The 10,286-nt window shown below is 57.6% G+C and overlaps 4 protein-coding genes across 5 annotated transcripts; all 4 read right to left on the minus strand.

Moving 5' to 3' along the window:
- Positions 1-447: 447 nt before the first annotated feature.
- Positions 448-1,973, minus strand: ABB37_00034 (putative DNA primase small subunit; the record flags this gene model as incomplete). Its single annotated transcript, XM_015796062.1, has 1 exon — positions 448-1,973. The coding sequence occupies exon 1, from the start codon at positions 1,780-1,782 to the stop codon at positions 448-450; it is 1,335 nt and encodes a 444-aa protein (XP_015664070.1). The 5' UTR covers positions 1,783-1,973.
- A 444-nt stretch (positions 1,974-2,417) lies between these two features.
- Positions 2,418-4,858, minus strand: ABB37_00035 (hypothetical protein; the record flags this gene model as incomplete). 2 transcript variants are annotated; one of them, XM_015796064.1, is made up of 1 exon in its annotated part: positions 2,418-4,858. In XM_015796064.1, the coding sequence occupies exon 1, from the start codon at positions 4,656-4,658 to the stop codon at positions 2,418-2,420; it is 2,241 nt and encodes a 746-aa protein (XP_015664072.1). In that variant the 5' UTR covers positions 4,659-4,858. The 2 variants fall into 2 exon arrangements, with proteins under 2 accessions (XP_015664072.1, XP_015664071.1); XM_015796063.1 differs by having other exon boundaries at positions 2,418-4,847.
- Positions 4,859-5,470: 612 nt separating this feature from the next.
- Positions 5,471-8,092, minus strand: ABB37_00036 (hypothetical protein; the record flags this gene model as incomplete). Its single annotated transcript, XM_015796065.1, has 1 exon — positions 5,471-8,092. One exon carries the CDS (start codon positions 8,090-8,092, stop codon positions 5,471-5,473), a length of 2,622 nt encoding a protein of 873 aa, XP_015664073.1.
- A 795-nt stretch (positions 8,093-8,887) lies between these two features.
- ABB37_00037 (hypothetical protein) lies at positions 8,888-10,096 on the minus strand (the record flags this gene model as incomplete). The annotated part of the gene is made up of 1 exon (XM_015796066.1): positions 8,888-10,096. One exon carries the CDS (start codon positions 10,094-10,096, stop codon positions 8,888-8,890), a length of 1,209 nt encoding a protein of 402 aa, XP_015664074.1.
- Between the last annotated feature and the right edge of the window lie 190 nt (positions 10,097-10,286).

Raw genomic sequence — 10,286 nt, forward strand, 5'->3', positions numbered from 1 at the left:
GCCATTGATCGAGGTGGCGTTGCGTTTCTTGTCTCAGAGAGAGGTGTTCAGAAGGAAATACTGCGTAAAGCTGACGAATGATAACTGTCACTTTTCTGTTGATGCTTTTCAAGAGAGACGAGCGCAGCATTGCTGCAAGGACTTTCACGCAAACACACACAAAAAGGAAGCTAACCAAAGAAATTGAAAAACATCGTTCTATGTAAACGGCTTCTATGAAATTGATGGCCCGTCAGCGGCAACGCATCATTTCAATCCAGAACCAAAAAAAAAATTGGACGAAAAGGCGAGCGGGCGCACAACGCGGCTGCGGTGACACCGTTGATCTCGGAGCTCACCAGCTCGCTCCTCCATTCTATGGATGTACAAACAACTACAACCGATATCAGAAACGTTAAAAAAGTCTCGGATCACTCTTCCTCATCCTCTCCCCTCCCCCTCATCCCTCTACGAAGGGTTCTCCTCCTCGTCGGTGCGCATCTCCTTCAGCATTCGCTCCAGCGGCGCTTTCCATTTCGCATCCATGGTGCGGCTCATCAGCATCTCCTGCAGCTGCGGGGCATCACACTTCGGATCAAACCCGTCGACCGCATCCCACTCCAACGGACAGCACAGCGAGCCGGTGCCGGGGTGCACGCAGAACGGCAACTTCAACAAGTGATCTCGGCGAGTACTGACGTGCTCGTCGAGTCGCGGGTACATGAGCAGCAGCTGGACGGCGTGCAGCACGTCGGTGGCCTCTTGCTCGGAGCCGAGTGCGCGGAGAAACGCAATCCAGTCCAACACGTTCCCTTCTTGAAAGTGCACGTGCTGCTGGAATCGGTTCAACGCCTCTCGCCGACCAAGTTTCAACACCGCAACGGTCGCGTCGTGGACGATAAACGCAGCCTTGGGACTGTGCAGTACATTATTTGGGTTCTCCGCCGACGAGGTGACGAAGAGTGCCGTGAAGGCACGGTCGAGCTGCGTGCGCAGGACGTGGCGAATGCTTGGGTGGATGAGGCGGTGGTTCGCCAAGTCCGCCACAACGGTGCTACGCAGTGTCTTGGGAGCCACCACCGTCAGGTACCCGACTAGGGCCATCCGCTCGTCATTTGTCAGCTGCCGGGCGCGCTTGTCGCACACCCACAGGTGAATGCCGCGCCGGCCGGAGAAGACAGGGAGGGTGTACTTGAAGCCGAAGTCGTCCTGCAGCATTGTGTGCAGGACGTGCGCCGCACAGGACATCCAAGCCCAGCAGTAGCTGCAAATGCTCTTGCCGGTGCAGCAGGACCGCACGTTGTCGTAGTCGGACATATCAATATCGAACACCAACTCGCGCTCCACCGGGAACACGTTAGCGATGCCCTGCTTCTGGTTGGGGCGGATGTTGTACACGGCACCCACATCGATTTTTTCAGGGAACGACCGCACCAACTCCGCGCGCAGCTCCTCGGCGCTTTTGTAGCTGCGGAAGCGGGTGAAGATGTCCCCAATCAGGGTGAAACAGAACTCGCGTCGCGCGAGGTAACCCTCCGCGGCGGCCGCCCCCTTGCCATCAAAGCCGTCGTTGACATCGCTGAGCGCTGCGGCTTCGTCTTCTCCGGCACGGCGAGGGAGCACTACTTTGCATTCTTCCCCTTCGGAATCGAGGAGCGCCGTCGCTGTGGCGGAGCTGGGCCGTGCGCTGCTGCTGCTCACACCGCCGCCACCGCTGTTGAAGCGATAGGCGAGCCACTGCGTGACGAGGTCGACGGGGTACACATGCGCGTAGAACTCCCGGAGTGTACTTTCATTCAGCATGGTGAAGAGCTTGACCAGAGAGGGAGAGATATTACTTTCGGGGATTTTGTTGTCGTTGATGTGCGTGGGAAGAGATGTTTTCTTTTGGTGTGTGTGCGACGCTTTTGCGGCGGAGATAGAAAGCGAACAAGAGAAGTACTTGGAAGCACCAACACCCAACGCGGCCAGCGATGATTTTGGTGTTGATTGCCTTCGTGATCACAAAAAACAAAAATCAGCGATGAGGAGCGAAAATGAGAAAATGAGTGTGACAAAACAGTCAAGTGCAAGAGAAACCGCAGCGCAACGCAGAACAAATGAAAAGGGTAACCTAACCAGGTTCAAAAGAAAGCGTTTGATCCTTGAGTACTCTTCTCCGTCCCGGGAAACATTTGATGATACCCACAACGGGTAGTTTCCCCTCCGCACAACAACGCACAGCACAAAAAGTACCTTTTGTTGTCCCCTTTTTTCTTCTCGTCACCAGTATTTAGTGTACATCTGCGTAAAACAACCGGAAAAAAAAACATAAACATAAATGCCATGTCAGCGTTCGCGGCATCGGTGCGCAACGCACTGAAGAAAGGCATCACGAGAGTAGAAGAAAGGTGAGAAGTAAGAAAAAAAATACAAATCACTTCATCAGCGTCTGGTAATTAGCGCAGTGGGGTGGTTGCCTTCCTTGACTGCTCCCAGAGCACCTTTTCTTTGTAAATTGCCCACTTGAAAAGCTTCTCGTGCTCTGTCAGCATCGACGTGTAGCTGCGGCACGCACAGGCGTGCTCTTTCATGCGCTCCAACACCGTTCCACGCACCACCTCCGCTGCCGCGGTCGGCAAGAGCACGTACAGCAGTGCGGAGCGTTGCGTGATGACCGTGGCCTTGTGTCGACGAAATAGCGACTTTGTCTCCGCTTTTTCCGCGCGAGCAGCACCGCCCGCGCTCTCAACGTTGCGACGGTGCGCCCTCCGACTTGAAGCCAGACCACACTCCTCTTCCTCCTCCGCCGCCGCTGCGGAAGGGGGGACAAACGTACTCTGCCAGTAGGCCGCCGTCCACGCCGCGTCAATCGACGTGGCGTGGTCGGGATCAACGCGGAGGTACGCGAGGTCGCCACAGTAGTCACCCGGCCGCAGCTGCGCCACCTCCATCGAGGTCGTCGACGGCATTGTGGGCAGCACCGGGCGGAGGCCGTTGGGCGGCGTGAGCTCCTTCACGAGCTGCGCCTTGCGTGCCTCGAGACGCAGCTGATCCTGCGACCACAGCCGCCGCACGACGGCGCAGCTGCCCTCCACCACGAAATACAACGCACACTCCGTTGCCGGGCTGAGACCTTCTCGCAGGAGCACCGTCTCGCTCGGTACCCGGATGGGGATGAGCTGGCGAGCCGCAAGGTCGAGCAGCACCTCCAACGTCGCGGTGCGCGTCGGCGGTTTTAAGATGCCGCTCCGTACGCTGGAGGAGCGCATGGAGGCGTTTCGGTTGTCCGTCTCACTCCTGTTGCCAACCGTCACCGCCGCCGTCGTCGACGTCGCTGCGGAGGCCGCGTCGTCGCCCCCCTCTTCCTCGGTGGGGAGGTCGGCGGCAAAGAGCGGCGTCAGCAGTTTCGCCGCCAGGTACGTTTTCTGGGCTCGGTAGACCACCTCATTCGCACGGCGGCACGCACGGTACAACCGGTCTTTAATCTCGTGCGAGTGCCCCTCCACACTCACATGCAGCAACATGCACGTGTCCAGCGTCACGTACCGTGCACCGGGGGGCAGCGCAGACCAGATTAGCGCGTAGCCCATGGCATCACCGGGCTGTACGTTGTAGGCGCAGTAATCAGGCGTGTCCGATCCTTCGGTGGGGCCGCGCTGCCGCGGCCAACGCAGCTCGCAGTGCCCGCTCAGCAGCACAATCACAAACGGCTCCGCGGAGTCCTCCACCCCGTCGACGCCTTCGCTCTCATCCAACCACCCTTCCGGGACGTGGAAGAGAGGTTCCTTCAGTTGATCTAACGCCTCGGTGTCGTTGGGGGAACACTTTCCAGCGTTGGGGCGACTGCCCAAGGAAGCGGCACCGCTGCTTGCGGTTGTAGCCTTTGGTGTCTGCGCATCCAAACACGCAGGCGGCAGTGACGGGGGGTCCCCCTCTGCCATTTGCCCTCGAAAATGTTGGAAGAGCTCTGCGGCCGGCATGACCCAGCTCGGGCGAGCAGCGGTGGCCCTATCATCGTTCCCGGCCTCGGTATCGTAGCTGTCAAGTTTCGGTGGTGGTGCCCTCGCAGCCGCAGCGGGCGTAAGATCAGCGGCGGCCGCTGCTGCGGTGGGACTCGAACTGTTGTTGGGGGACGGGAGTGGTGGTGGCCGAAGGCTCGCTTCCTTGCGCAGCAGCACCGACCCGGCTGCCGCCACCTCCATCACCGACATCGTCTCAGCCAGCGTGAGCAGGTCGTTGTCGAGCAGCGAGGAGAAGAAGGGGAGAGAGCGTAGCAGCCGCAGCGTCAGTTTTATGTTGTCCTCAGCGCGGTAGACCAGCGGCAGTTGGAGCGTGGACTGAACATGGCGCCACTCGCGCAGGCCGCCAGGGTAGCGTTGTGGGGATGGTGGAGGTGGTGATGCCGCCTTTGTGGATTCCTTCTCCGAGTGCGAAGGGGACAACACACTCTTTTTGGGCGGCGCGTTTGTGACACACGGCAAAGACAGCACTTCTTGCTTTGCTTCCTTGCGTTCAACAGGTGTCTTGGCCACGTTAAGAGGAGCAGCTGCGCGCTTGGAGTTCACGCGGTTAGATTTGCCCGTCGGCCTGGGGCTGCCTTTGCTCTCTGCGATGTCGAGCCCGAGGAGTTGGGAGAGAGGCGGAAGGGCGGCGACCTGCTCTGCAACGGTGCCGTGTCCTGGAGCTACACTTTTCATACTTTTCTGTCGGTATCCTTACTTTTGGGCAGTAATTCTCCAATATATCTCCCTCAAGACAGCGGCGAAGATACACGGACCGTGCCTCGCCTCCACATTCACGGGTGAGAGGTTGAGCCCCAACGAAGCGCTCCAACACGCACACACGCACAATGGTAATGGCGTGCCGTTAATCAACTTCACTAAAGCTGTTGCGCCGCTACGAAGGCAACAACGAAGGTGGAGAAGAGAGAATGGGAGAAGGAAAGAGAGGAGACGGGAGAGAGGGAGTGCGATGAATGCAGTGGAACGAAGATGAAGAAAAATAATAACGCAATGGATCGTAGCACGAGAAAAAGAGAGAAGCCTAACGTAGTTTTCTCCCACACGCCTCGGGGGCTCCATCTTTGCCGCGTAGGGACATAGAACGTTAACGTGGTAGGAGATTGTAAAGGAAACACTTTTCTTTTTTCTTCACATTCGTAGGATACAAATTTCATCGTCAAATAAAATAAAAATGATCGTGTTGTTGATCGCTCTCACTGATATAGGCGCTATGAACGACTTCTGCCTTCTGCATGCAAGACCAAGGAGAAGAAACGAAGGCTGCAAGCGTCTCTGGTCGCACTGGCGGCCATGGGAGCAAGCACCACAGAAGGGAGGATGTCCATTCAGCAAAGCAAAACACGAACAGGAGAGAGAGGGAGCGAAGTAGAGAGACGAGCGACAACAAAAGAAAAGCAGCAGAACGTACTAGAAGAAACAAACAAATGGTACTGAGGAAAAAAAAACAATAAACACACTAATACCTTTTTGAAACAATCATGTCATTGCTACCGTGAGGGGAGCGGAGGTAAAATGTCATCGTCGGCCCCATCCTCCAAGGTGAATAGAACTTCGTTGCGACGGCCGCCGACGCGCGAGGGACGCTGCGAGCTCTCCTCCGGGGGAAATGCCCCGTCCGTCGTGGGCAACGTGTTGTACCCATTGTCACGAGATGTTGGCCCTCTCGCTGGTAAGCCGAACCGTCGCAACGTACTGGCCATCGAGTGGAGGAGACGATCGGCCAGGCTTGAGACGCGAGACGCACCCGCGTGTGGTGCCGCCGCATCGCCCCCATCCACGGCACTCGCTACGTTGTAGTGCAATTCAAGACCGTCAATGCCGTCGTTGCGGAGGTTGTACTCGCCCAGCTCCGTCCCGCTCTCACGATCACCGAGCCGGTACTCCTGACGACGGAAGCGACTTGGAAACATGACCGCCGCAACCAGCCCAAACACCAGAAAAAGTGCGAAAACGACGATCATGACCGAGAGTGTCTTTGCGATGCCGGTGTTTGCTGGGTTCACGGTGCAGATACGCGTTTGATTCTGTGGCTGCCAGCTGTCCGACAGCGTACACCCTTCCCGTTCCGGCTTCAATACGTAAACACCAGTCTGACTGCGCGCGGCTGCGTCGCACTCTCCCCACTCCAAGGTGTAAAATTCCTCCAGGCACGGTGTGCAGTTCAAGACGGAGAGCGGTGGCGGCGCGAAGCCGTGCGTGCAGACCGTAGAATTTATCTTTGCGTACTCCACCGTGTGCATCGACGAGCCATTGCACCGAGACTCTGATCGGGTAAACGACTTTTCCGTACATAGCGGACAGGCGTACACGGAGCGCCACGTCAGCGTGAGGGAGTCTGCGCCGACCTCGTCTGCCGTCACCGTACCCGCCTTGCGTGCCTCGTCCGCATCATCCCTGCACTCCAATTGGATCACCGCCCGCCATGTACGCTCTGAATAAGTAGAGGCGTTGGCCCGCATGTCCACCGGGGCTAAGAGCGACCCCATCGAGGTCACCACACTTGCACGTCCCCCGACACTCATCAACTGCGTTACGTTGCCAAAGTGGCGTCCGACCGTGGCGTTGGTGCGCTCACACACGTACGCGCTGGTGGAGCTGTTGTGGTTCCACACGTCGCGCACGCACCAGCGTCCACGGTCGTCGTCGGTGGTCGAGCTGCGGCTGGGTGCGTGGTCTGCTGCGTTTCGAATCGGCAGCGCACCACAGACCGATAAGTAAACCCGGTCGAGCGCAGCCGCGTCCGCCTCTTCCACCGACATGTAGCGCGCTGGGTTGTACGAAGCGTCGCCCACGGTAGCATTCAGCACTACGCCAGCCATCGCTGTGAAGTTGTACAAGACGTCTTCGTAGGCAAATACGCATGTGTCGCTGCAGGCAGTGTGCTTTTCGTTCGCCGTACGGCCATCGTCACATGTGAGACACTCACGAAACCCGTATCCAGGGGAATAAGTGTTCCCTGTGCAGGTCAGGCACCGCAGCGCGTGCGTGGCAGGCTGGTAGGTTCCTGGGGTGCACGCGGATGCTTTCGTGGTTTGTGGTGGGCAGGCAAAGCCAGGGGGGCACGGCTCACAGACCTCGGTGCCACCCGAAACATCGCCGCTCACCACCAACGACCGTATTACAATATCAATAGAAGAGGAGTAGTGATAACTTTCTTGCACCTTCCACGACAGCGAGTGTTCGCTTGTCCCGGCGCTGTCAGGAACGCTGGAGCTCGAGCGTGAATGAAAAAACGGAACGACGACGGAGTACTCCGCGTCGGCGGGGTCTGCGGTGATGACGGTGGACGCTGCCGCACGAACGTCGACGGTCGTGTGATCCACGACAAGAACAGACCGAATGTGATCCAGCTCTTCAAGACGCACCGCTGCACTGTCGCTGTTGCCGCCGTCTCCACTGGGGCGTTGCAGGGCGAAAACTATTTCAACCCACCCATCCGATAGCGCTTCAAAAGTGTAACGGAACGTGGAGTAAGCGTAGTAGTACCCCGCCCCCTTGCGGGGTGGACGAAGACCGACGAGAAGCTCGTCACGCCCGCCGCGACGAAAGCCCACAAATTCGAATTCCGTGTTATTCGCCGTGGCGAACGGCGCAGATCCTGAATCAGGGTAGACAAACCGCGACGCGCTCGATCTATGCAATGCGGAGACGTTACCCGAGAAACCGTCGAAGCCGTCGCGGAACGCCAACACCGGCACGGCAGTGGTGCCAAACGGGCAGGTAGCGCACGTGGGGGGCCGCGCAGACACGTCGAGATACTCGCCCACCGCGCAGCCGCCGCAGTCGCCTATGCTCTCACCCTGATCTCGATGCTGCATGCCAAGCGAACACACCGCGCATGGCACGTACGACGCGGAGGGCAGCACCGACGCGTCGCTCACGCAGTTCGCGTCCTTCGCCTTTGTCCAACTTCGCAGGCGAGTAGAGTTGGCGAGACACGGGCCGTAGGCGGGAACGTAGTCGTTTAGACGACACTTCGTCCCATTGAAAACGCCTTCGCTCCCATCGTGTGTGTCACCTGCGAGAACAAAGGCAGCATCTGCGAAGAAAAGGAGGAGGGCAACAACGGCAATTGTAGCTGTTGTAGGCATCGAATTCATCCTTGCCATCGGTGACCACCACTCACAGTGAAAAGGGAAGAAAAAGAAAGAAAAACTAACGTTCAAGTGCAAGGCAGCAGGATCGTTTAAAGACTGTTTGATCTACGCCCTACTCCTTGCAAAGAGAGAGGGAGAGCAATGTGTAGTAGTGCTACGTTAAGAAATGTAATTGGTGATCTACTGTTGTTCGTTGATTGCTACGAGAACGAAGGAAAAAGTGTACAAGCCGAAGGGGGTGGGAAAACGAACGGTGTGACTTTTTCCCTTTTCTCGAAAGAAGATGCGAGAGAGCAAAAAAGGGGTTTTCTCTTTTTGTTGTTTAAGGAGGGAAAGGTCATGTAGAGCGAGTGCAGCGCGACGTTTTTGCGTCGACAACGAGCAGTCCGCATGATGCCCTGCGAAATGAAAACTCTTCGAAAAACACGCAGAAAACAAAAGCCCTGACCGCCGAGAGGTTGGTGCAACAACAACAAAAAAGAAAGGTAACACCTTCGTTTGCCTCTTTGCTTTTCACGGCCTACTCAAGTAGGGTTCTCCAAGCGACGAAGAAGAACAACTTCACTTGGAAACCGCGGTAATTGATATGAGTTTTTTCTTTGAAGTATAAGGATCCGTGCCAAGCGGCGACAAAAACAAAGCAGACGGAGCGTGGTAGGGGCTCGCGGTTACCACTACCCTGCATCGCGGCTTCAGACCTCTTATTACTCCTATAAGATCTCGACCCACACAACAACATAAACAGCTACAAAAAGCAACAAAAAGCTCACGCCCACAGCAGAGCCGTTCAGCCCTCCTCTCTTTCGTTTACCGATTAAAGCGCACCCAGCGCTGAAGAGCGTCGTTCGAGACGTTACCGCGATTACGGTCTCGCGTCACACGTGGGCGAATATCCGGTGGCAGGCCCGACGCATGCACCGACTCCACATCGCCTTGAGAGCCGCAGATGGACGTCGCCGTCGAAGGCAACCGCTTGCGGCGGACGCGTACCTCATCCAACAGCACCAACTCCCGCTCATCCTCTTCTTCCTCCAGCAGACACTGAAGCCGACGCAGCACCGCCGGAGGGAGCGCGGCACCGATACTCTGTTGTTCGTTCGTACGGTAGGCGACGGTCACCTCCGCAATGTGACGATCTGCTAGGCCACTCTCGGAGAGGCGGTTGGAGGTCGTTGCTTCGGCCGTCGCAAGAGCGCGGCGCCGCGCTGTCTCTCTTCTCTCCACACTCGCCCGCGCTGCCCGCTGCATATCCGCGCGGCTTGCCGCAACGAACTGTGCCATTTCGGATTCCCTCATGTCCATGAGCGAAGCCCGCAGCTGCGCTTCCTTGCGTGGCACCAGCAGCAACTGAACCCTGAGAGACGAAAGACGTGCCGCGGTACGCAAATCGTCGCGCGAAGCGGCCTCCCCGGCGATCACGCGTCTTCGTTCCACAGCCTCCATCGCAGATAACGCGGCGCGTGCCTTGGCGTTCGCTTCTGCCAGTAAATGCTCCCTCAGATCCACCGCCGCAGCGTGCAGTTGACGACGGGCAACGGCCTCGTGGAGAACAACACCTTTGCGAGCATTGGCTTCCACCCGCGCCAGTTCTGCCGCACGGCAACGGTAATAATCGTGTATATCTTCGAACCATATGCCTTCACGACTCAAGTACTCGTCCGCCGTGAGAAGCTGCCTGTCTGCCGCCTCCTGTTGCATAAGAGCAGCACACGAAATCTTCCACCCATCCACACAGAACGCATCCAGTAAAGGAGTACGGTTCCTGATCTCCTGGATACGGATATTGTCGCGAACCGCGTTTTCATCAGCAACAACGGAATCCGCCCGACGCTGAAGAACGCGAGCCCTTGCGTCCACGTCCTCCAACGCCAACTCCCCCCAAAGCTCCTCCGCCGCTGGCCCCAACTCACGACGCTTCACGCCCTCTTCCGCCACAAACGCAACGACATAAACTTCATGACGTGCCAGACCCTCCGCAGCCTCAGTCGCCCCACGCGTGGAGCGCATGGTATCCATAAGAAACTCCTCCCCTACCACAGCTGTCGGCGTCGGAGAAGACGTGAGGACAGATTCGACGGCCTCATCTGTATTGCCCACGACAACAGCTTCAGCACTTTCCACACGAGGGAACGCAGCAGGCACAAGACACTCCGCAACGTCAGCCAGTCGTCCACCTGTAGAGGGGGTGAGTGCATCCTTCGCGCGC

Source organism: Leptomonas pyrrhocoris (assembly GCF_001293395.1).
Source record: "Leptomonas pyrrhocoris isolate H10 chromosome Unknown, whole genome shotgun sequence".
NCBI lineage: Eukaryota > Euglenozoa > Kinetoplastea > Trypanosomatida > Trypanosomatidae > Leptomonas > Leptomonas pyrrhocoris.